The following is a 24,237-nucleotide window of genomic DNA, read 5'->3' on the forward strand; positions in this document are numbered from 1 at the left end:
CGACAGCTCCGAACAACCTGTACGTGTACCTACTGATGCGCATTTTAAATTATTTAATCAAACTATGTACTCTTATAAAGATTAAAATTGTAAAATATTTATGTTATATTAACTATTTAGTTGACATGCCAAAAATATTTAAATAAATAGATCATAAAATAATTCACCAATCCAATGGGGAATATTCATGTTTTTCTTTTTTGTCTTAAATTAATAGTTTACTATTTTATAACGTAGAAAAAAATATTAATGGGCTTCAAAATACTCTAGATATTTTTAAAAATGAAATTTAAAACTTTAAAAAAATGTAAGGAGTTCAAACGCCGCCATTGTGCGCGCGCTTTGCGTGACGTCACATGACACGTCCAGTGGGTGTTTACCTTGTGTTTACTATGGAGTATGGAGTGATGATTCATACAATGTCGTGTCAAATGACGTCACATTTCGTTCGACCAGTGGTGGCGCGTTCTGGCAGTTTGAATTTCGCTCACTTATTTTGCACTTTTTGAATATTATTTTAGGGGTTTAAATAAAAAGTAAATAAAAAAAAATCCTTTTCATTATAATATTACGATAATAAGTATTCGAGAAAAAAATATTTTAGGCCATTTAAAATTTTATGCATATTCCCTATTACGCTGTCCAGTCTTAGATTTAATTTTGTTTTTCTAAATACAACATCCAAACAAACCAAACACGGTCCAAACGGACCGTGAAACTTGTATCTATGGGTATATATAATATGGAAAGTTCAATATTTAAATTATTTAAAATAATTCCGCTATATATGCTACAGTCAAAGCCCTGAACCAGTCAATATCCTTATTGACGGTTATTAAGGTTATTGACTAAGGGCGTCTGTTAATATCCTTATTGACTATTTTTATCAATAACCATATTGCCAATAACTTTTGACTGTAACCTAATATTATACAATAGTCAACTGTCGTAGGTAGTCAAAGAGCTAGTAGGTATAACAGGTGTAATGAATACAGATCGTAATTATATAATATATATTACCGTTAAAAAAGTTGCATTATTTCCAAATTTCGTAATGTTCCATCTAATATTAGAAAGATGAAGAGTTTATTTGTTTGTTTGAACGGGCTATTGGTCCGATTTGAAAAATTCTTTCGGTGTTGGATAGCCCATTTATCGAGGAAGGCTATAGGCTATATTATATCATCAGGCTAAGACCAACAGAAGCGGAGCCAGTTCCTGAGATTAGCGCGTCCAAACAAACAAACAAACTCTTCAGCTTTATAATAATATTATTATAGATTATTTAGAATTACCTATTTAAAAAAAACACCTAAGGCGGCTAGCATTCTTTATATTATGTACACTGTACACTAAATCCTTACTAAATGTAATACAAAATTATATAATATGAATGAACCAATTTTGAAAATTATTTAACCATTTGAAATAAACTTTGATGAAGCCAGTGCCAGCATGGAATTTGAAGTAAAGCATGTTAAATTTACTTCAAATTTGAGAGTTGTTTGTAAAAAGTCATTAATCAACATACCAAAATATGTACTAAAAAATAAAATACATTGAATTTTTGTATACATACACTTCTCTTTTTGATTATTATAATTACCTACTTCCTGATAAGGAGAAGGTCTTCTTGAAACTTAAAGATATCATGATTGAGAATCATTTGTAATTATTATAACAAACAAATTTCTACTTAAACCTACTGTTCATAGGATATGGAAGGTACACGTTTATGAAAATAAATAAAAAATACAATTAATTGGGTAGTCAATTTATTATAGTCAACACTGGCCTCGGCATTCATCCTTTGCAAAGAACTTCATCATTGCATTCTTTTTGCATGTTTGAAATAACATCCAGTTAAAAAAAATATATATATACACTTATTTGCCAAATAAGATATTCATTTCATTTATTCATGTGAAAATCGTCATTCTTTAATTGGAACTTAATGCTTCCTATCAATTACCAAATTATGTCAATAAAACATAATGCTGTTCAAAATTGGTCTTTGACACTTGGATTCAAAGTCATGCAACAGCTCATCAATATCATTATCCAAATCATCACTTTGAGACATTTTCGTAACCATATCACTGATAAGAAAGGCACCTATAGTTGCTTCCTCATGATTGTCTTGAATATCAATGTTAACTATGTGTACTGGCTGATTGCAAACTGACCTTCTCGAAACAAACCACTCTATAACTTGGTCATATACTCTTTCTTCACAAGTAATTATAACATCAAATGTTTCAGTTGATGCTTGAAATCTTTCAGGACTAGGTTTTATGCGTCGGTTTCGATCAAGCATATGCAATAATCCATTTTGTGTATAATAAGTCTTATCTTTTTCCAATAAATCATTATAAATATCATCATAAGGTACACCGAATTCATAACAATTAGGTCGATCTGCAGAGGTTCCAGGCAACTTAACTTTTTCACCAGTTCCAAATGATTTTACTTTGAAGCCCTTTTTCGCAAGAAATGCGTGGGCTTCCATACTTCTATTCATATTTGATGAACAAACTACAGCAAAATACAAATCACCCATTATTAATTTAAACTGTATCTCATACGGCGCTAATCTTTTAAGTCTTGAAAACTAAAATTTACTCGTTCTAGTGACGTGGGTATGTAAAATGTTATTGCATAAAACACACATGGTACTCAAATAAAATACCAAGGAAATTAGTTTTACTTTTATGGAAAAACTGTTCGCATAACCATATTAAAGCATATTATTATATTAAAATAGCATCAGATTTTTATATGAAAATTTATAGATTCAATGCTAAACCAAGTTTTTGATTCTTCATGAATGACAAATGACATCAAAAATCGAAATTCGAATGTCAACAGTGTTGCCATCAGAACTGACCCTAATGTCACCGTTTTTCATGCATGAAGTAGCCTAATATTATAGCCTAATAATTTCAGTTGTAGTATCCTAAAGTAGCCCAAACACCAAAATATCAATATAAATAAAAGAAAATGTAGTTTTCATCAATTTATCTATACTTACTAATATTATAAAGCTGAAGAGTTTATTTGTTTGAACGTGCTTATCTTAGAAACTACTGGTCCTATTTGAAAAATTCGGTGTTATTCACAGTGTTATTCGTAAATATGAAAAAAATCCCTAGAGAAACGCACTTCGATAACACTCATCCACGACTACGAGCGCTTGCGGCGGGATCGTCGTGTTGTTCCCACCCGTGCCTACTGTTCCCACTCTATAGATAATATAAAGCTAGCTACTCACGATTCAATTTCAGTAACAATCTGTTGACACAATCTGCAGTGAGCCGACAGATTGTGTCGTCAATAGTATAGTTGAGGGCACGTTGGGGGTGTAACCCAACATGTTGCGAATTGCATCGGCGCGGAAGCAACCAGACAAATTGTCTCAGCAGATTGTGTGCGTGTTGAAACGTGAGTATTGTGATTGCTCCAATCTCGGCTCAATCGCGCTGCCGCGATAACTAAGAATTTAATAATCTAAGCTAAGAATGCAGTATTCGCAAAATGGCGGTTTTGAGATAAACGCGGGAAAGACATTTTTACATATTTGAGGAAGATGTTTATATTTTATAGCCCTTGAAATCTATCAATAAAATTGGAAAAAATACAAGCTTTACAAAGATAATTATCTTATATTTCATAAATTAGTATATCCATTAATAATGCGTATTATTGCGTTGAGGTTTAGCATCAGGCCAGGCATCAACGTGACGTGCACACGTTGTGGCAAGCAATCGCGGAATGAAATTGTGTCATCAGATTGAGGGTTGGATGAATCGTGAGTAGAGAACGCTCAATCGCGACTGCAACAAATTGTGTCAGCAGATTGTGGGTTGTGTTGAACCGTGAGTAGGGCCTTTAAGACCTATACCACCCAACTCTCAGAGCAATAAACCTATAGAGTACTTGTATCGAGCGTATACAATTTACATATATTTGTTTCTCTCTATCTAAAGAAAACGTCGTATGAAAGAATGAGACAGCTATAGACAACAAGCTACGTTTCAACATAGTCATGGCACCATTTTTACTATAGGTACGTATTTAGATAGATAGAAGGTGATAGTGATGGATGTGCTTCAATCGATAAAATCGTGAATGTATTTTGCATTTACGGTTTCGTGAAATAATAAAAAAAAAAAAACAAAACTTATAATTAATTTCAGTTGAATACATTATTAATTGTTTAATCCTACGTATATTATAAATGCCAAATTATGCGAGAAGGGATGTTACTCTTTCACTGCGGAACCGATTACAATGAAATTTTGTACATACACACATAGGTTAGGTTTTATCCCGGAAATCCCACGTGAACGGGAACTGTGCAGGATTTTCTTTAAAAACGCGGGCGGAAAGCCAGTATATTATAAAAGAAATTTTAAAACTTGAAATGTAATTTAAAATAAAGAAGGAAATGATGATAAAGTTAAAGGAGTGAGGAGAAAGGCACAGTCAGCATGAAGGAATCATGCAGCATTTTAACAAGTTAATAAAAGGACAGTCTTAATGAAAACATTTTCCTAACATCCTACTAATAAAGCGAAAGTTTGTGAGGATGGATGTTTGTTACTACTAAACCGATTACAATGAAATTTGGAAAATTACTTTTGATCCCGTAAATCCAACAGGAATGGGAACTATGCGGGTTTTTCTTTGAAAACGCATGTATATTAAGTATGTATTTCAATAGTAGTTTCTCATCTATGAGAACTGTCATTTAATCAACCGTTTAATTTTCACATAGTTACACATTTAAAGTAACTTATGTGTAAAAAATTTCAAAATAAAAATTCACTCTCTTTAATCAAATGTATTTATTATCTACAGGAACAAAAAAAAACGTAAGCGTAAGATTGCACAATTCTTCTAGAGTATCCATCTTGATAACACGCAGGCTCGAAATGCAGTGAACACAATATAGCAAATTGTGGCGGCGTCCAATCAACTCATGTCTCATGTTTTATACCCATTTTTTATTTAGCTCTGGAAATCTAAAACAAAATGAATTTATTAATAATCTGAAAGAGAAATTAACACTTTGACAGCTAAGTATTTTATTTATTTCCAATCTCTGACAGCCGATCACGTCCCCTGTCCGTGACAGTTTTAAAACAACGGCCAGTAAGCGTGATCCGCGTCATGTCAAAGCTTAGATGAATGTTTTGGCTACACACACAAACGCACTTCAAATACTTGCGGTGTGTGGGGTGCGGGAAACAAAGGATCGCACGAGCCGGGTCGACACTCGACTCTCGCGCGCCAGTTGCCTAAGCGATCGAGACGTGTGACAATTTTTGGCGCGAAATGACTTCGCGACGACGATTTCGTCTGGATTCGGAAAGAGAAACTAGAGATATTATTCACATTTTGCAAAATGATGAGGATTCGGATATTGAGGAGAACACCACGATAATAGAAACTGAAGGTAAGCTATTGATTTACTTGTATTTTTGTAAGATCGTAATTGCTTTTGGTTTTGAATAAGTACCTACATGTTTTGTTTTTCAGAGGCAATAGACGAGTTTAGAGCCGGTCAAGAACAATTAGAAGTTAGTGATGAGGACATACCCGAGCAGGAACATACCAGAAGACATACCAAGCACCGATAAGGACAAGGGGGCGGTCAAGGATTAGAAGAACAGGTCTAGTCTTACTGCCCAGATTGCAACGTGCCCTTGTGTTATGACCCGTGCTTCAAAAAATACCACACCAGGAAAGACTACACGTCATAAAATTCGAAAAATGTTGATGTTAGAGTTTTTTTTTTTTTTGAAAACGTGCCTCATTCTAAGTTGATTTTATAATAAAAAAAATACAATTACACATGTTTTTATTATTTTATATAATAATATAAAATATCTTCAATACAATGAAAAAAAAATCACGGCCGCAACTATTATAGTTTTTTTTCTATGAAACTAACAAAATGGTCAAAAAGTGCCGGCGCGCCCAGAATGGTACGCTCATTATGTATGCGGCTAATTAGCATAAAATAAGCGCCACGTACGTCGGACGTGATCCGCTGTCAAAGTGTTAATAAACAACAAACGAAAACTAAAACACATAAGGCAAATAAAACAACCACGTGGTATGTTTTATTTTCCTGCGGTAAAAAATTTACATCTATTATTTGCAACAACAACTACATATAAATCTGGTATAAGAAACAAAATAAATAAATCAACGTTAATATGAAATAGATTTTTTGTCATAAATCGATAATATACGCTAGATGTGTTACAACACTACGGTGGTAAACAAAATGCCAAACGTGATATTATTGTAACATTTTTTAAAAATTATTTCATTATTTTATATTCCACGACCCCATAAAGTGGGTAAATGTTATAGTTACAACATAAAATTACAAAAAAGCGCTTGATAAAACCTTCAAATAGGTTTAAACTTAGGTTTAAAACATAAATATTTATCAATTTGCTGAAAATCACTTACCGATGGAAAGATATTTTTACATTGTTTTTATTCAAAACTTCCATTCGACTAGTGATAGCCGGTTGCTAAACATACAATAGTTATTTTAGCACACTGACAAATAAAAAGAAACACTGTACACGTTATATTTTCTAAATATTTCGTTAAAAACACTTGACGCACTGAGCCCACCAGCTGGTTGGAAAACAAACTGACTGCCGGCGCGCTACGTTTGAAGACAGTGCAGATACTCTATCGCTATCTCAATCTGGCTTATGCTGTTATTGACTAAGAGTAAGTAGATTAGAAAATATGTATTTTGTTCTGTCCACAGGTTCTGTCTCAATAGATATAAGCTTCTTGGTCTCAATATAAGAACTCTATAGGTTTATTGCTCTTAGACCCAACTGCTTAATCTGTGATTACCATAGAGACTTTTAATTACCTGTCAAATCCGTCAAATCATATGTCAGGCGTTTAGCTGTTAGCAGTGTGCATATTTTATTTTAAATATTTTTATTTGGAGTTCTTCGTTCATGAGGATTTTTTAAAAGATAAAAATTTGAAGAAAAAATGTTCAGAACACTACGGTATAATTTTGTGCCTAAATACTCGGCAATTATTATATCGAAACAGTCTTTTCTAACCAACGAATACAAATGTATTAACGCATGGAATAAACAAACTACATCACCGATACTAACAAAAGTTAATCTCAGTGATTTTTATACAAGTTTGGAACAGAATTATTCATCCAAAGGTGTTTTGAGCGCTATAGATGTTGATATTTTTGCTAACGCTGTAAAAGACCCATCATATCTGGACGAGCTTAAGGATTTGTTACATAAACTTAGGCTGTCGGCAGAGATCGGAAACACATTAGAATCGACTCATCATGCTACTGTTAGAAATTACTTAGATTTTGGAAATGTTCAAGAGCTTATTGAAATTTTAAAAGATCCCTTAAATTATGGAATATTCCTGGATTGCTTCGCAGCCAATTTGTTAATGGACAAGTTGATAACATCACAAAATTACGAACTTGCTTCTAATGTAGCTTCACTTATAATGCTTCAAGAAGATTATTCTAATGACATAACTTGTTCTTTATGCCAATATGCATGTTATAAATTTATATCTGAATATAAACCTCCTTTAGATGAAAACAAAACTGAAAAAGAAAATAAAAAGGTGGAAGAAATTAAAATAAGAGTCAAGTACTTACGAAATGAATACTTTGATGATCATTTTGATATAAAAGACATTAAACTTTTAACGGGGAAGACTCTAGCTTGGATATCAAAACAATTCCAGGACAACACAAGTAATAATTTACAATTATTAGGATGGCTTTACTATAAAAAATATGACAAATTATTATCATTATGTGAAAAACTGGCTGGAAATACATCATTTAAAGTCTATAAAGAAGTGCTAAACTTAATTGAAGCTGAATCAACTGAAGACTCTAAAGAGATCCTAGGAAAATGTTTATCATTGTTTAGTAATTCTGAAATTATTGAGGATAAAATGGAAGAATCAATCAAAATCATGGTGGAGAATGCAATTAATAGATCACAAAATAAAGATATTGCTGCACAAGAGGAGGTAAGAATTAAAAATTAAAATTTGCCACCATTCCGGTATTGCATATTGGTCAAAGGTCTAAAAATAAATATCTTTTTGCGGGTTTGCACTGAAATGGACTGTATAATTAATCGGAATTTTAGAAATATGAATTATTATATGTCACAAATATATATATATATATATATATATATATATATACTCTCTTTGATAATAAAATGTATTTTATACATCATTCTATGATCTACAATTTTGGTCAAGACGTGTTAACATGGTACGAAGTACAATTAAAACTTACCATTCTTGTGTAAATCGCGAAAAGCTTTTTTACACATAAAACATGTGTTAAAATCAGCCATTCATTTTTCACTCATTTTTTTATTGAAATCTATAAACTATCTCATTACATTTTTAATATTGTTTCTTGATTAAGTGATTGCTTTACAGATGTTCCAAAACTGGGAAATTATTAGGGAAACCAGACTTCAAGAACATACAAAGAGACTAGATAGAATTAAAAGGATACAATCCATTGAAGAAAAACAAAAAGAGCTGCAAAAGGAAGAACAGAAGCTGTGGTTCTTTGAAAATGAAGAAAAGATTGATCTTCAAATAGAGGAAAAAGAGCAACTTGAAGATAAAAAAGAAGTAGAAAGTAAAACACATAATAAATCTGATGAAGATTATATACCTCCGGAAATTTTACCACAGAAAAAGTAGAATAGGTTATTTATATTCATATGATTAATGTGTAATATGTAATAGACAATTAAAAGAGGAATAAGGATATTGAGATTACACTTATTTATTAATAATAACAACAAATAAAAAAAAAAATGCATTAAGCAGACTCTTTTTGTAAATTAGTGAGATCCAACTGAATTTTTTGTAAAATATCTTCAGTACGCTTAGATTTTTCAGCCTTAATGTTATCTTCTAAATCCACTATGTCTCTTGCTAAAATGCCCGTTTCATTTACAAGGGACACAATTGTGTTGCATTCAGAGTGAAGCAAAGCCAGCAGCTTGTAGGCCTTTTTCGCTTGATCATCTTTTTTAGCATCCTAAAAATAAATAGATTGAAATTCATTTATTAATCATAATCTCATTTTAAACTACGTAATATATAAATAAACACTTGAGAGTATATTTTAAAATATTTACCTTGAAAAGGGTTTCATCAGCAATAGAAAAGCACCTGCCCAATTGCCCTTCAAGTGTATTTATTTCTTTCTGAAGTTGTCTTGTATCATCTAATATTTTTTTTATCTCCATATTTTGTTTATCAACATTTCCAATTATTTCCAAAATTCTTTTTGTATAAACATGCCTTAAAAAATCATAGAATTTCTATTAATTTTAATTCAAGAAAGATCAGCGATAATCAATAATAAATATTTTCTAAAATACCTTTTATTCCCTCCTTTAAGTTTCTCATATTTTGTTTTTAGTTGGTTTTTTAATTCTTCTTTATTTTCACATTCATCCTTCATGCCTTTAGCTTTCTCCTTCAAGTCTATCAAGATTTTTCTGCATTTACTCCTTTCAGACTTAAATAAATAAAGACAACTAAATAATAGAATAAATGTAAATTAGTTTGTATATAACTAATAATTTAGATATTTTTATTAAAGCAAAAATTACAAATTGCATACCTGTGTGAGTGCTCTATCACTTTTTAGTTTGTCTATGTCCACTTTTAGTGACAGATTTCTTGATGAGAGCTCTTCCACTTTACAATGCATCATATTTATATTTTTATGTACCTTCTCCAACAAATTGTCCACACCATTTTCTGATTCAATATCATTAATACCAATACTGTTCAGTACATTCTGTATATTTTTGAAATCTGACTCTACTCGTTCACAGCTCTTTAGTGCCTTTTAACATTAAAAAAAGTTATTGTCTAAATATCATCAAACTTAAAAATAACATGTTCATATTAATACACACTAGCGGTCCGCCCCGGCTTCACCCGTGGTACATATTTCGCAATAAAAGGTAACCTATGTTCTATATCAGGGTCTAAAGATTGTCTTTGCCAAATTTCATCAAAATCGGTCCAGTAGTTTATGCGTGAAAACCATACATACATATATACAAACCTTTCCTCTTTATAATATTAGTATAGATATAGACTAGCTGCGCTCCGCCGTTTCACCAGCAAGGCTCAGCTCCTGTTGGTCTTTGCGTGATTATATATAGCCTATAGAATTCCTTGATGAAGGGCTATCTAACACCGAAAGAAATTTCACCGAAATCGGACCAGTAGTTTCCGAGATTAGCACGTTCAAACAAACTCTTCAGCTTTATAATATTAAGGATAGATTATAGATTTAGTTCATACAACATAAACCTATACCTGAGAAAATTCAACTTCCATAACATTTCTTTCACTTGTCAGTGTATCCAATTTTTGTTTCAAATGTATTGTTGTCTCTTTCAATTCCTTTAGACTTTTATTGATGTCCTGTTTGATTTCACTAGATATGCATTCCTCTTTTTCTTCTTTACTGCTATCTTTGGTAATATATTGGACTTCCGGTTTGACACTTTGTAATTTCATAAGTTTCTCTATAATTTCTTTTTCATCCATTTTGTTTTCAGATAAATAATCTGGAACATCAATTTCTATTATGAACATTCACTGGCTATAAAATTGAAAAACTTTTAGATTATAATCTAACTCAGTCTCAGTTACAAGACTGCAAAATATTAGAAAATCTCTACCAATAGAATTCTTGGGAATTTATATATTGCAATGGAAATTTGTTGGCTAATTAATTAACAACACCATTAACACTTTAAACATTGAACATTTTAGATGTACACAAGTAAAAAAAAAACTTTAAATAATAAATCAATGGAAGCAAAGTTATGAGCAAGAAAACCAGTTGAGAATGATGATTACCTTGTTCATGAATATAGTCTCCTATTGATTTTTTCATTGGTGCATTGCAGCTTGGTGGTATCCAAATTGTATTAAGTTGTTCTGCTATTTTTTGACTAATTTGCTGCATAAGCAAATGCTTTTTGTTTGATGGTGATACTTTGGAAACAGATTTTTTATCTTCACTTGGTAATTTTTCAATTAAGAACATGAATACTTGCCTTAAATCCGATTCATTATAATATAAAAATGTTTGATAGCCGACATCATTTTTGTAGCCTAAATCCTGCAAGATACATGTTATTACCAGAGTAAGAAAAGAAGTTGTAACATAAAAATATAATGAAAGTGAAAGTAACCATAAAGCAAAAATTGATATTTATATTTTAAGTTACCTTGCATATTGTTGCAATTTGAGTGGCTACGCCAATTCTTTGAGAGACTCCAGATGGTAATTTCAATGGCACTTTAAGGGTTGGATTTATTGCGGAAATACATTGTGCTGCTGATTCAATTATAGTTTCTACTGGAATGTCGCAAATATTTTTAACGTCGTCGTTAATATTTCTAAAAAGAAAAAAAAAACAATTAGTTACCTACTTATAATATACTAGCTTACCGCCCGCGGATTCACCCGCTTTGTCTAAAACCTGATAAACTAAATACTTAAACCTTCCTCTTGAATCACTCTATCTATTAAAAAAAACCGCATCAAAATCCGTTGCGTAGTTTTAAAGATTTAAGCATCCAAAGGGACATAGGGAAAAAGAAAGCGACTTTGTTTTATACTATGTAGTGATATAACAATCTAGAGTTATTATAATAATAATGTGTAAGTATAAATACAATATTTATACTCACACATTTAGTTGTCTCAAAAAATGTATTATAATTGAATCAACTTCTTCCATGACGCTCTTAATATATAAATGGATAGTCTACAGAATAAAACGGTTGATATCAGTTTCTTTTTGCAAGCTTCTGTTAATGAACAATTTTAAAAATAATGAAATATAAAATAATTTGTATTGAGTACACACATAAATTATTATAGTCAATGTAGGTATACGAAAAAATGTCAAAATACTGATGTCAATTGTCAATAGTTTTTTTTTGTTATGGCAAGAAGCTATAACTATTTGCCAGTGTCAAGTAAAAGGTAGGTGAGGGAATCCTGTGCGGAATCCATAGGTACACGGGAAAATGTACATGGCTGTACATGGCTCAAGAAGCTTATATTAATTGACATGGCTGGTACATGGCAGTATGTACTTAAAAGATTTTATGCTCGTAAATCGTTCTAGATAAGTCACCTGGTGGTTCAAATGACCCATAATTTTTAAAGTGAAACTTTTATTACATCGTCTCAAACTTTTTGGTCTGTGTAGCGCATGTCGCGTGTATCGCGGCTGCCGAGTAGGTATACCTACTCGGCACGCGACATGCGCTACACAAAGCAGTGTTCGGAACCGTTCGAACAGTTTCACTTTTACCGTGGTTTCATAAAACCACACAATATTTTTTTCAACATGGGCCTGTAGTCTAGCAGTGTTACGTTACGACCACAGTTGCGACAAATCAAAAAATAAATTTATCTTCGATTTTGACTGTTCGGTCACTCATCTATTATTCAATAAATTCTAGTCTAAGATTCTAGTCAATTAATAGTAAATTACAAGAATTGCCTCTAGCCACAGACTCTAGCTGTCACTACGTATTATTTTACTTACTCTGTGGCTGTCACTTGAACGTCAAAATCATAGACATCATAAATGTCAAAACCGTGATTCTGAATTGCCTGCATTTCAAGAAGAATAAATATAATTGGTTGATGTTTTTTCGTGGAAGCGTTGACACGTGCTTTTGGTGATAACAGTCTTTTTTTCCAAATTTATTGATTTTTTTACGTTCTTCCAAGCTAAGATTTTATTTTATTTGTGGTGACGGTGTTTGTGTTTTGTGTTAGTGGTAAGTAATTCAATATGAATAATCATCCGGATCCTCCGGACCCCCCTGATCCTCCATACAGTCCTACAGTAGTTGAAGTTAGTAGAATCCCTCAGAAGCGTCATTTAGCATCTGAAGATGCTTCAATCGTACCTAAAACAAAGAAAACATCAATCGAAAATAACCCTAATGCTGCCTCTGTTCAAACTATGTACACGCATCCTTCACTGAATGAAAAGGAAAGGCGATACTCAGAATTAGATAATGGCCCCTTTATTGTCCATATATCGAAAGTTGAATCAGAACCCTCCGCTGGAACCATCCTGCGCCCGATTAAAGTTGGCCAACTTCTGATCAACAATGGCATTAAAAATATTATTAGTGACGGAATCAAGAGAATCGGACGAAACCGCATTTCTGTAGAGTTCTCAAATGCAATTGATGCTAATCAGTTTTGTATCAATCCTATATTGGAACAAAACAATCTAGTCTGCACCATCCCAACTTACAACTTTTCTCGGATGGGAATTGTAAAAAAGGTTCCTACTGATTTTTCCATGCAGGAGTTTGTAGATGCCGTTGAGATTCCGAGGGGATATGGCATCATACTGAAAGCTCGCCGTCTAAACAGAAAAATTAGAACAGATGAATCCACTGAATACACCCCAACTACTACAGTTGTTATAACCATCCAAGGTCAAAAATTACCTGAACGGATTTTTTTATATAAGAACTCTTTACCGGTTGAGATCTATCGCCTGCCCTCTATTCAATGTTTGAAATGTTGTAGGTTTGGTCATGTTCAGACACAATGCAGATCAAACCCACGTTGCTACCGTTGTGCAAAAGATCACAATGGTGAATCCTGCAATGTTTCTGAGAGCTCTGCCTCTTGTATTAGCTGTTCCGGATCACATTTTGCAACAGACTCAAACTGCCCGGAACACACTCGGCAAAGAAACATTAAGTATATAATGTCAGAGGAGAATATCTCATATCAAGAAGCTTCCCTCCGTTTCCCTGCTTCCCAAAAATCTTTTGCCGAGGTTACTCGTCAGGTTCCCTCTTCCCCACAGACACCCCTCTCCAATCTAATCCCTTCTACAAGTACTTCCACCTCATATAAAAAAACTGTTTTCCGTTCTCCACGCCCTAGAGCCCCTTTAGGTAAATCATATGACAGAGCTGCCCATCAAGACATCATTCAAGCCCCTTCTTTAGACTCCCAGAATGGCTGCGCCCTTTCTGGTAATACTCCTTCATTCAGAAAGCCCCGGGAAAGCAATGTCCTAGTTTCTTGCATTTCTTTCTTCTATGACATAATTAAAACCTGCAACGAAGCAGACTTACCGTCCGACGTGAAGGAAATCCTTTTCAAAATCATTGACATATTAAAATCTAATAATGGCTCCGAGGACCATTATACAATGGAACTGTAGGAGCATCCGGAATAAGAAACATGAAATCATATATTTTATAAATAAATATAAACCAATTTTATTAGCCATATCCGAGACTTGGTTAGTTCCCAAGTCTCATTTTAACATTCCTAACTATGTTTGCTTACGCGATGACAGAGCAGATGGGTATGCTGGAGCTGCTCTGCTCATTAATCGTTCAATCCCCTTCACTCTTCTCCCTATCCCTAACCATAGTCCAAGCATCAACGCTGTTGCTGCAAAAGTTTTAAATTTCACCATTGTTTCCTTTTACGTTTCCGACCCCAACTCTTCACTAATTCCTGACATCTATTATATCCTATCCTCTCTCCCCAGTCCTATTTTTGTCCTTGGGGATTTTAATGCGCATCACATTTCTTGGGGCTCTCATAAAACAGACACATTTTCCCTCTCATTGTTAGATTTGTTTGACGATTTGAATCTGTGCACTTTAAATTCAGGCTCCCCTACTCATCTTGTCCTTCCTAACCAGAATCCAAACAGTGCCGTAGATTTGTCTCTCTCTTCTCCATCCCTTTCTTTACTCTGTTCATGGAATACTTTACCTAACACTCATGGTAGTGACCACTTCCCCATCCTTATCTCCTTTGAACACGATGTTCCTTCCTCTCCTCAATCTCCCCTCCTAAAATATAGAACCACTAAAGCAAACTGGTCGGATTATTCTGATTCGTTGGAATTTCAACTTAATTCCCTACCTTCCCCTTCCCTTTCCCTATATAATCCCCTTCCTATCTATTCCATGTTTGTATCCTGTATCATATCTTCTGCCAATAATCATATTCCAATCAAAAATCCATCCACTTATAAACCCTCAACTCCCTGGTGGGACTCTGAATGTACTGCAATCATCCGTGAGAGATCAGAGACAGAGAAATTGTATATTGAACAGATGACTATGCAAAACTTTCTTAATTTCAAACAAATTTCGGCCAAAGCTAAAAAATTATTGGTATCCAAGAAACGTTCAGGATGGCTTAACTTCTGTGAATCCCTGTCCCCTAAAACTCCTCCCTCCCTGGTCTGGAAACAGATTAAAAGATTTAGAAGCTCCCGTTCCCAAAATAATATCACTTCTTCTAACTGCTCGCTCTGGTTAGAGGACTTCATTAATAAATTAGCCCCCCCTTTTGTCCCTTCCCTTGAAAATCTCCCTGCTGCCCCCTCCTACCTACCCCATACAAACTCTCTGGACGCTCCTTTTACAATTGATGAGCTCTCCTGTGCCCTTGAAGGCCTGAATGATTCTTCCCCTGGCATAGATGGGATTCCATATTCTTTTATATCCCAGTCCTCTCCTAAAACTAAATTATTCTTTCTTGATTTAATTAACTCCTTCCTTGCTTCTGGATCAGTCCCAGAATCATGGAAGTCCCAAATAATAATCCCAGTCTTAAAACCTAACAAAAATCCTTCAGATAGCAACTCCTATCGACCCATTGCATTATCCTCTTGCTTATCCAAAATTACAGAAATTTTAATTAAAAATAGATTAGAGTGGTTTGTTGAGAATAATAATATTTTACCCCCTTCTCAATTTGGCTTCCGCAAAGGCTATAGCACTTTGGATAGCATTGCTATACTCACAACGGACATTCAAATAGCTTTTAAAAAGAAACATTTTCTTGCCGGAGTCTTCCTAGACATTGAATCTGCCTATGATAATGTCATGCTTCCGGTGCTCAGGCAAAAATTGCTTCAGCTGAGCATCCCTGTGAGGCTGGTACGGTTCATTTGTAACCTGTTTATGGGCAGATCAATTTGTGTCAGGTCAGATAACTCCTTGTCTCCCCCTAGACTTGTCTGGAGGGGCCTCCCGCAAGGTTCTGTTTTAAGCCCTATGTTATACAGTTTATACACTCATGACTTAGAATTAGCAGTTAACAGTTATTGCCAAATTCTCCAATATGCTGACGACATTGCTCTCTATATTTGTTCTGACTCTACCTCCGAAATTGAGACTAATTTTAACAATGCTTTTTATTTTTTACATGAGTGGTTATTGCAGCATGGTTTATCTCTTTCAGTTTCTAAAAGTTCAGCCATTATTTTTACCCGTAAAAGAATGATTCCCAACCTTTCTCTTGTTTATGGCAATCAAATTTTCCCTATTAAAGACAATGTTAAATTTTTAGGTGTTTATTTGGACTCTAGAATGACTGGCATAACTCACGCTAATTATATAGCACAAAAATGCGAGAAAGGAGTTAACATCTTACGGGCTTTATCGGGCGTTAGATGGGGTGCTCACCCCTTCTCTCAAAAACTACTCTATAACGCCATAGTACGTAGTCATTTTGACTATGCTTCCTTCCTTTTGGAACCGATGAATAAACGCGGTATTCAGTGCTGGGACAAGATTCAAAGTAAGTCTCTGAGGATTGTTCTTGGCGCTATGAAGTCTACGGCTATTAATGCTTTACAGATTGAATGCGGGGAGCCTCCGTTATCTCTTAGAAGACAATTCCTATGTGACAGGTTTATGAGTAAGCTCACCCAATTTTCCTCCCATCCCCTTATAAATAAATTATTTTCTTTACTCCAATTAGCCAATGGTAATAACTCAGCGTACCCACTTTTAATCTCCTTTATAAATATAATTTCAATTCCTTATAAACTATATCAATCTCCCATTAACCCCCTCTTTTCCAATCCCTTTGAATCACTTGTCTACCGTCCTAACATTACATTTTGTAACATCCAAAAGAAGTCTCCAGATGCTTATCATTCCTTCCAGGCTATTGTGGCTCGTAATTGGGAAGGTTGGACACATATTTACACAGACGCCTCCAAGATTTCTGATAAAGAGAATGTTGGTATAGCTGTGTGGATCCCGAAATTTTCAGTCATGTTGTGCCGCAAATGTCCCCCTATTACATCAAATTTTGTTGGCGAAGCTTTGGCCCTACTCGAAGCGGTAACATATGCGATAAATCACAATCTTAATAAATCTATAATATTTTCAGATTCCAAAAGTTGTTTACAGTGCATTCTTTCAAATCAATTTCGTATAAAAACAAAATATCCCGTTATCCTGCAGATCAGGAAATCTCTTTGGGAGTGTAAACTTAAAGGTATGGAAATAACTCTTGCATGGATTCCTGGACATAGTGGAATTCCGGGAAATGAGTCAGCTGACTGGGGTGCTAAATCTGCTATGCGCATTTCGTCCGAGTCTCATGATCTTGTTTACTCGCATGACCTTTCTCTCCTCGCTAAGACCAGATTAATGTTCGCCTGGGAAAAGTCTTGGGCTTCTACAAGATTTCAGAAGGGAAAGTTTTACTCAAACATTCAGAATGACATCCCTGCTAAACCTTGGTTTTTCAAATACAAGGACATCAATAAAAACGTCACATCTTGTATTAGCCGCTTGCGATTGGGCCATGCTTGTACTCCCGTCCATTTAGCAAAAATTAGGGTAAGGGATAACTCTCTCTGTGAGTGCGGAATAGACGAGGGAAATTTAGAACACATTTTCTTCAACTGTCCTAAAAACTCCTCTTTATACGACATCCTTCCCCCTACTATCCCCCGTCCTACCAACATGAATATTCTCCTTTCACTGACCTTTAGTCCTTTTGTGTATGTCTTATCCAAATTTATTAAAAATAATAATATTAAACTATAATTTTTCTTTCCCTTTTTTCCCTTGATTACATAATTAGTCCTATCTAGTGTTTGTCTATATTTACTAATACATATATTAACTTGGTGTTGGATAATTTATATATTGTGTTGTTTTTTATGTTTGTTGTAGATATCATCTGCGCTTGATTTGAAACTGTTGGATCTAATTTGAACTTTTTGGACGTGAACAAACCCATTCACTACAGGACATTGGCAAAATTGTGGCAACGCAGTACTGCCATAAACTAAAATATTGAATTGAATTGAATTGAATAAATATAATTATTCTAAAAATTATTTATGATGAAACCACCAATATTATTTATCGTTCTATTTATTCAATATGCGGTACATAATATTATGTTGTAATATTTATAAGTTACATTTGTGTTATTAGTTTTAGAAAATCTTTCTTCTTTTTACAGATATGTCTTGATTATGATGGCTGGCTAAATATACGGATTGAACATTCGCTAAATTGCAAAGAAGATAAATATTGTAATCGCGGAAATATATCACTTAAAAGCATACGAGCTGGCACTGCAACAATTGATCAAAATCCTTTAAGTCAACAACACATAGACGAGTTAAAGGTATATTTTTCCCCATCTGCGTTAAGATGTAGAAGCCCTTCTGGCTAACATCGAGAGACACCACAAAAAAAAATATATTTTTCCCTTTTAGCTCAGCCCCCGGAATCACAGACACAATAGAAAATCTATTGTGTCGTGGACCGATCGGGCCGCTCGGAGCTCAATGGGTTAATTAAGAAATTGACCATTTGGTTATTCTTGCGGATGTTAATTTGTGAATAACATAATATTGTCTTTTTAGGAGCTGGCTTCAATTGATGGATTTTATACTTTGAGAACTTTTGTTACTACAGCTGATAGCAAGGAGACTGAATTCCTTTCGTCAGTAAAGGCTAAAGCATTCTTAGAAAATGGTTTATCAGATGTAATCAGTGCATGGGTACTGCCCAGTGGTGAAGTGATAGCTGTGACATTTCAAGTGACCAATTCAAGCCAATCTCATGGCTTGCACAGATCTGACTATGACATTCATTCCGATTTTTATCTTCGTCACGTGGATCAGGCACCTGTGTGAGTAGTAGTACATTAAGAGAATAATATATAAGTTTGAACCACAGAACAGTAAGAACATAATAGAAGTGCGATGTGGGCGTGGCCCACGTGTCACTAGTAAGGTAAGATCACCTAACTCGCTCTCAGTTGTGCGCAGAAAAATATTCGAGTCGGTTGTCAGCTGTCAAACCTTATTTCCATATTTATTCATTATTTAGAGCGTGTTGTTCGGTATTAGAGTGGAAAAATGATAGCAGACGAAATAATATCAGCAATCGAGGCATTTCATACCATCGGTAAGTCTTATTTTAATTTATTTTAAATATATTTTATGTTACAACTTCGCTTGTTGTAATTTGTCAAAAATTTATAAAAATATTAAGTCAAAATGAACTTAAAGCCATAAGAAATAAGTACTAATATAGATTGAACAGTAAACAAGACTTTCTGGAATATTATTGCAATAAACAAACGAATGTCGGATTAGTGATGCATGTGGCGCATATCGACAGTATCGATACTTTAGAAAAGACAAACATTATAAATATTAAATTTTATTCTATTTTTCCTTAGCTTTCATTTGTCCTATTTATTTATAGATTTTCGAAAGAGCCTAATTTAAAAGAGAAATGGATAATAAATGCAACGTGACGAGTTAACTGGATGCCGAACAGCAATAAGCAGTCTAACAAAGGCCACCGATACATCAAACCTACGGCAGTTCCAAGATTTAAAATAATGCATATTTTCTGTTTGTTTTGTAAATATAGATTTATACTATTCTATTCCGTTTTTTATTTAAATATAATAATATGAAAAGACGTACTTAGTAGTAATAAATATACTCCAAAATGTGACACATTATCCTATACTCATATAATAGAAAGAAAAAAAAATGCACAAAAATATATTTATTTGTGAATTATCGATAACAACTAACAAGGCTGACATCCCTTAGAGCATAGCATCAGGTTAATGTCAAGTTAATGTCATTAATTTAGAGTGACACAAATTTCAACCTTATCTTCATGTGTTGAGGTTCAAAGTTATATGTATTGAAAACCGGAATTGAAAACCGGAACCCTCTGTTGTGGAATAGCTGAATGTTTTCGAATTTGGAATTTCTGAGCAAAGAGAAACAAAACAGCTAATATACCTAGGGATGTTATACTAAAATAAACCGTAACTTGGTTCGTTAGGGTACATATTGAAATGCTGAATTTATAACCTAAGTCAGTTTTTACTCAAATTAAGCTGTCTAATCAAAGGCATAGTTTACTTGTAGTGTACTGTATAACTATCGGTTTAAATGTGTGGGTTTGGCGACACTGGTTTTCATACTAATTATGACATTATAGCACTTCTATTATGTTCTTACTGTTCTGTGGTTTGAACTAAGCCTTATTATTATACAATTTTATATGGTTCAGGTTGTGTGTGTAAGAACAGGAATAAGAGTCCTTTAATATAATTAAAATATACACATTACTTGCAGTTATATACATATCTTTTAAATAAAAATTTATAAAGAATAGAAAAAATTAGATCACGAGGCGGGACTTGAACCCGCATCCTTCGCGCCATTCCGGGGCGGATGCCTAACCAACTCAGCCACTCGTGACCCGCCTGAGTAATCGAATTTATTCTATCCTTTCAGTTTTATGTGTCTTAAGGGACACACCGCGCGCCATCTATTGAGATGATTTAACAACCATCTCAACCAATTTGAAGCACTTTTCAGTGAATACAATATTGTAACGATGGAACACGACCTTTTCTTGAATTTATATTTTTTTGGTTTTTATGGCATTCAAATGCTTTATAAATATAAATTTATAAAGAATAGATAAAATTCGATCACGAGGCGGGACTTGAACCCGCATCCTTCGCGCCATTCCGGGGCGGATGCCTAACCAACTCAGCCACTCGTGACCCGCCTGAGTAATCGAATTTATTCTATCCTTTCAGTTTTATGTGTCTTAAGGGACACACCGCGCGCCATCTATTGAGATGATTTAACAACCATCTCAACCAATATGAAGCACTTTTCAGTGAATACAATATTGTAACGATGGAACACGACCTTTTCTTGAATTTATATTTTTTTGGTTTTTATGGCATTCAAATGCTTTATAAATATAAATTTATAAAGAATAGAAAAAATTCGATCACGAGGCGGGACTTGAACCCGCATCCTTCGCGCCATTCCGGGGCGGATGCCTAACCAACTCAGCCACTCGTGACCCGCCTGAGTAATCGAATTTATTCTATCCTTTCAGTTTTATGTGTCTTAAGGGACACACCGCGCGCCATCTATTGAGATGATTTAACAACCATCTCAACTAATATGAAGCACTTTTCAGTGAATACAATATTGTAACGATGGAACACGACCTTTTCTTGAATTTATATTTTTTTGGTTTTTATGGCATTCAAACATATCTTTTTCCATAATTTTTAAACAGACTGTGACTAAAGTATCAATAATTATTATAAAACAAATTATAAGTGTTTATTGATTATTAGTTTTATGTAAATTTACCTTCTATTTTGTAGACCTGACACAGCTTCATACATTCAAAAACTAGAACGAGAAAGAGAAGCAAGGGAAAAGGGTGAATTGAAAGACAATAGATCATTTTTGGCCAAATATGTAAGTAATCATGTATTATTCTGGTATGTAAAAAACCATGAATTATAATTGTAATATATATATTAATTCCCTTCTTACATATTTTTTCTGTGATAAGTGATTAATTATTATAAATTATATATTAAGGTAATTCAAAAGTTAATATGCTAACACTTTTTAAATTTTTCTTTTCAGTGGATGTATATTGTTCCCATTGCAATATTTGTGATGATATCTGGAGCCACAAACCCAGAAGGTGGCGCACAGCCTTCTCGATAATTTAATACAAAATATTAATTATAGTAGTACAATTTTGCTTATTTTAGGGTATTGTTTATGCAAATTTTCTTATTTATGTGTTGAGTGTGTGGTTATAAAATAAATAGAAATTATAATCAAAATAACGAGGTTTTATTGCTTAATAATATGCTTATAATTAAGTGCAACAATAAAAAAAAAATGAACTATGTCATGCATGTTAATGTGAAGCTAAGCACCAATCTTCTCAATTTCTTCTGCATCTTCAATGTCCAGCAAGTGAATTTTCTTTCCAAAATGAGCTTCTATGTCCAAGCAAACTTCCATTGCTTGTGGAGAATCAATCAAATTGATAGCTATTCCAGCTTTACCAAATCGTCCGGTACGTCCAATTCTATGTAAGTAAGTTTCACAGTCAGCTTTTTTATTAACATCCACTGGCATATCAAAGTTTACCACTAAAGTAACCTGTTCAATGTCAATTCCACGAGATAACACATTGGTTGTAATCAATACTTTTTCGAGTCCACCTCTGAATCTATCAAGTACAGCAATTCTTTGTTCTACTGTTAATTCACCAGACAAAACTGCAACAGAATGTCCATCTCTAGACATCTTTTCAGATAGCCAACTAGCTGTTTTCCTTGTGTGACAAAATATTATAGCTTGACCAATTGTTATAACTCCATAGATATTACAAATAGCTCTATATTTATCCTCGGGGCTCTTACATTTAACATAATATTGTTTAATATTATCCAAAGATTCCTCTTCACGAAGAAGTCGTATAATAATAGGGTTAGGCACTATAACTTCGGCAAACTCCATAACTTTACTGTCATAAGTTGCAGAGAAGAACATCATTTGACATGTTGAAGGTAAACATTTGTGAATTCTAATACATTGATCTTGATGTCCCTGACGATCTATCATTACATCAGCTTCATCTAACACAAATACTTTAATTTTATTCAGGTCAAACATTCCAAATTTAACACCCCAATCAAGCATTTTTCCTGGTGTGCCTATTAGTATATGGTCTGTTATTTTAGTGCCTTTTGGAACTTCCTCTCCTCTCACAGCATACTTCAATTTGATTTCTGGACAGAATTTTGCCATTTTTGCTGCCACTTCACCAGTTTGTATGGCTAGTTCATATGTTGGACTCAAACAGAGAACTTGTGGGTATTTATGTGTAGGGTCAACTCTACTTAACATTGCCAAGACAAAAGCAGCAGTTTTACCTGTTCCAGATTGAGATTGTGCAATCATATTTTGGGGTGGATCCGCCAAAAGTGTTGGAAGAGCTGTCTCTTGAATTTTCGATGGAGCATTAAAGCCCATTGCATACACACCCTTCAACAAATTTGGTTTTAAATGTAAAGCTTCAAAAGTTTTTACTGAATACAGAGGTGAATTCGGATCTTTCCTTTGAATCTCTATATCTAGTTTTGATTCAACTAATCCTTGTCGTATTATCTTCATAAGCAAGGAAGTTTCTGCTGGATTTGCGGCATCGATGCTTTCTTCATCTGACTTATCACTAGATTTCTTATTCAAACCAAGACCAGCTACTTTGTTGGAGATTTCCAACTCTTCGGCTTTCTGGCCCCACTGATTAGCCATCTTAAATCTACAATGGTAATTATATTACAAAATTAAACATGTATTGACAAGTATAATCAAAAAAGTAACAAAGACTTTAACTTAAACTTTTACTTACTCTGTTAATTAAAATATTATGATACTAAAAAGTATACAAGTTGACTTTTGTATTGAGATTTATAAACCAAACCACGTAACTAGACAAAATTTGTAAAGGAAGCGTCGATACATCAAAATGGTTTAAGCTTTGATTCTGTTAAATGTATTGAAAAATGAAAGGTACCTAAAGGTTATTTTACTCGCTAGTCGCTACTCATCGGTAAATGGTAATGTCAATTGTCAAGTAATTGTTTGACAATGACGGGCGGAAGCCGGAACAGCTTTTCCAAATATGTTGCCAATACTATTAAAAAAGGGTCAAGGTAATCATCTGTGTTACAAACACAGGTTTAAAAGGATTGACTCATATATTTTATAAACTAATTTAGGAAATTGGCACAGTAAAATAATAGCATTAAATTTAAACAGGTAAATAATAAATAAACAATAAAAATGGTATGTACGTTAATTATCTATTTTGGTCCTACTCTGTCAAAAGTTACTACCTTGGTTACTACTAACAAACTAGGTTTATTGCTCTTAGAACAAACTACTTACCTATTTTAGAAGAACATAC

General features: G+C 33.8%; 6 protein-coding genes and 1 long non-coding RNA gene across 8 annotated transcripts; 4 read left to right on the forward strand and 3 right to left on the reverse strand.

The window, feature by feature from the left end:
* Positions 1-1,758: 1,758 nt before the first annotated feature.
* Positions 1,759-2,842, reverse strand: LOC123692070 (RNA polymerase II subunit A C-terminal domain phosphatase SSU72). Its single transcript, XM_045636711.1, has one exon. It carries the CDS (start codon positions 2,558-2,560, stop codon positions 1,982-1,984), a length of 579 nt encoding a protein of 192 aa, XP_045492667.1. The 5' UTR covers positions 2,561-2,842; the 3' UTR covers positions 1,759-1,981.
* A 2,300-nt stretch (positions 2,843-5,142) lies between these two features.
* Positions 5,143-5,854, forward strand: LOC123692077. The gene is made up of 2 exons (XR_006751475.1): positions 5,143-5,458; positions 5,542-5,854. It is a non-coding gene; the product is annotated as an uncharacterized LOC123692077 (long non-coding RNA).
* Positions 5,855-6,923: 1,069 nt separating this feature from the next.
* On the forward strand, positions 6,924-8,845 carry LOC123691786. The gene is made up of 2 exons (XM_045636343.1): positions 6,924-8,073; positions 8,500-8,845. The coding sequence occupies exons 1-2, from the start codon at positions 7,039-7,041 to the stop codon at positions 8,770-8,772; spliced, it is 1,308 nt and encodes a 435-aa protein (XP_045492299.1). The 5' UTR covers positions 6,924-7,038; the 3' UTR covers positions 8,773-8,845.
* LOC123691785 (coiled-coil domain-containing protein 22 homolog) lies at positions 8,842-11,991 on the reverse strand. Its single transcript, XM_045636342.1, has 8 exons — positions 11,806-11,991; positions 11,340-11,511; positions 10,966-11,230; positions 10,417-10,670; positions 9,707-9,934; positions 9,462-9,601; positions 9,216-9,381; positions 8,842-9,115 (listed from the first exon to the last, which is right to left on the reverse strand). Exons 1-8 carry the CDS (start codon positions 11,853-11,855, stop codon positions 8,894-8,896), a joined length of 1,497 nt encoding a protein of 498 aa, XP_045492298.1. The 5' UTR covers positions 11,856-11,991; the 3' UTR covers positions 8,842-8,893.
* Positions 11,992-12,766: 775 nt separating this feature from the next.
* LOC123691666 lies at positions 12,767-18,249 on the forward strand. 2 transcript variants are annotated; one of them, XR_006751439.1, is made up of 2 exons: positions 12,767-12,912; positions 18,112-18,249. XR_006751439.1 is itself a non-coding variant. In XM_045636177.1 (2 exons), exons 1-2 carry the CDS (start codon positions 17,200-17,202, stop codon positions 18,151-18,153), a joined length of 615 nt encoding a protein of 204 aa, XP_045492133.1. In that variant the 5' UTR covers positions 16,913-17,199; the 3' UTR covers positions 18,154-18,249. The 2 variants fall into 2 exon arrangements, 1 of the variants encoding a protein (XP_045492133.1); XM_045636177.1 differs by lacking the exon at positions 12,767-12,912 and adding an exon at positions 16,913-17,772.
* An 8-nt stretch (positions 18,250-18,257) lies between these two features.
* LOC123691665 (ER membrane protein complex subunit 10) lies at positions 18,258-22,099 on the forward strand. The gene is made up of 5 exons (XM_045636176.1): positions 18,258-18,329; positions 18,407-18,574; positions 18,816-19,084; positions 21,623-21,719; positions 21,894-22,099. Exons 1-5 carry the CDS (start codon positions 18,282-18,284, stop codon positions 21,975-21,977), a joined length of 666 nt encoding a protein of 221 aa, XP_045492132.1. The 5' UTR covers positions 18,258-18,281; the 3' UTR covers positions 21,978-22,099.
* LOC123691664 (DEAD-box helicase Dbp80) lies at positions 22,088-23,879 on the reverse strand. The gene is made up of 2 exons (XM_045636175.1): positions 23,680-23,879; positions 22,088-23,589 (listed from the first exon to the last, which is right to left on the reverse strand). Exon 2 carries the CDS (start codon positions 23,580-23,582, stop codon positions 22,188-22,190), a length of 1,395 nt encoding a protein of 464 aa, XP_045492131.1. The 5' UTR covers positions 23,583-23,589; positions 23,680-23,879; the 3' UTR covers positions 22,088-22,187.
* Between the last annotated feature and the right edge of the window lie 358 nt (positions 23,880-24,237).

This window comes from Colias croceus, chromosome 5 (genome assembly GCF_905220415.1).
Source record: "Colias croceus chromosome 5, ilColCroc2.1".
Taxonomy (NCBI): domain Eukaryota; kingdom Metazoa; phylum Arthropoda; class Insecta; order Lepidoptera; family Pieridae; genus Colias; species Colias croceus.